The following is a 1,722-nucleotide window of genomic DNA, read 5'->3' as shown; positions in this document are numbered from 1 at the left end:
CCCAAAGCAAATGCATGTAGAAGACAAACATCAGGCACCACAAGTGAAAGCATTCGAGCCTCATTAGTTGTAGAGAAACACAAAGTTTGCTTTAAACTTTGTGTTTAAACTTTGCTTCTTACCTTGAGGATTTAAGCCTTCAACCAATTATTAATCAGCAACTAATAACTGATCTAGCATAAAGCCACAGCAGGGTAGTGGTTCTTCTAGCTAAAGCAGATCTTTGCACATCAGTGGACTGTTGATGTGTTATATTGTGTTTTTGAATCCATAAATCCTTTAGTCTCCGTGGTGTAATGAAAACTCCAAGCACTTTATCCCTGAATACTTCTCTTCATCCCTTTCTTTACTCTCTTTATTCCTGTTGCTCCAAAGTCTAATTAAGATTCAAGCCTGTAGAAATCCTTCTCTAAAGCCAACTTGGTTCTGGAAAGCCTCCAACAATCATTTCCTGATGTGATTATTGAGTCAATAGGCTATGTTTCTGTAAATGTGACGTTTTCTCTACCAGTCTTCTTCATTTTATAGGCTGAACTAATTTGTTGCCTTTGTCCCTGCAGGAGCTCTTTGCTACGCTGAGCTGGGAACCTGCATTAAGAAGTCAGGAGGACATTACACATATATAATGGAAGCATTTGGACCTCAGGTGGCTTTTATTCGGCTTTGGGCCGATCTCATTGCAATAAGGTGATGTAATGTTGCATGTACTCCACTTTTGTTGGCCTAAATTTTCATTGAACAAGCATTCATTAAAACATTTTCAATACCACAAATAGAAACAGAAAGTACTGCAAGCACAAAAACAGGCTAACATACAAATGTAATGCAAAGTTACAGAAAATATAGAGCAGGATATTACAAACATACTCCAAAAAAAAACAACTGTAAACAAACAATATTACCAAGACACAAAGACACAAAGAGCTGTGAGTGGCTAAAAAAAAGACAGGTGAAGAAGCGCTGCAGACTAACACAAATAGTCCGGTCCACCAGGGGGCGGTGATCAGTGTGTCGAAAGATGGGGTTATAACCTTGATCTGTTACAGGGGGACATAGATAAGACATGGTTCCAGGATAAATGCAGAGCTTTAAACTGGTCTCCACCATGGAGCCAGGCTTACAGAAAATAAAACTGACCTTCACCACGTTCCACACCAAAACCCTGAGGGCTCTGCAGAAAAGAGCCGTGACACGACCAGGGTACAGGAGACAAACACCAAACCCTCTGAATATGATGGCCTCAAAGACTCAGGACATGAACCAGGAACATAACAAAAACTCACAACATAAATGACACAAAAACATAACACCAATTACCTTAGAATATAACAATGAGCAGGTGAATATGAACAATGATAATTAGACATCAGGGAGGGAACGACAGGTGAATAAAGTGTGTAAATAGATCAGCTACCAGGGCTATGATAATGATAACAGGCAAAATTACACATGCAAATTAGTTTTACTAATTGCGCCACCGTGCAGTTAAGTTGCAGATTAATTTGCATGTGGTAAAAGTTAGCATTCTATATCCTCCACCAGTTCTTTTTCCTGGTTTGGTCATTAGAATATTATCTGAATATTGATAAAGGCACACACACAAAATAGGCCTGCAGGTCCTGTCTGCTGAACAGGAAACGCAAATGACTAATGCTGCGTTCACACCGGGGGCAGCTGGCGCGACAGAAGCAGCGAGTTTACATGCAAAGTCAATGGTTGACG

The 1,722-nt window shown here is 40.1% G+C and overlaps 1 protein-coding gene across 1 annotated transcript in view; it reads left to right on the top strand.

Moving 5' to 3' along the window:
• The window catches only part of slc7a11 (solute carrier family 7 (anionic amino acid transporter light chain, xc- system), member 11), a 47,534-nt gene that overhangs the window by 2,623 nt on the left and 43,189 nt on the right, over window positions 1-1,722 (top strand). The window contains exon 2 of the mRNA XM_015386365.1: window positions 561-687. Coding sequence (XP_015241851.1) covers window positions 561-687 — 127 coding nt within the window. The remainder of the gene's footprint in view (window positions 1-560; window positions 688-1,722) is intronic.

The sequence above is a fragment of the Cyprinodon variegatus genome, unplaced genomic scaffold, assembly GCF_000732505.1.
Source record: "Cyprinodon variegatus isolate N-32 unplaced genomic scaffold, C_variegatus-1.0 Scaffold366, whole genome shotgun sequence".
NCBI classification, from domain to species: domain Eukaryota; kingdom Metazoa; phylum Chordata; class Actinopteri; order Cyprinodontiformes; family Cyprinodontidae; genus Cyprinodon; species Cyprinodon variegatus.
The sequence above is the reverse complement of the archived record's forward strand: the minus strand, read 5'-3'. Positions and strand labels throughout refer to the sequence as shown.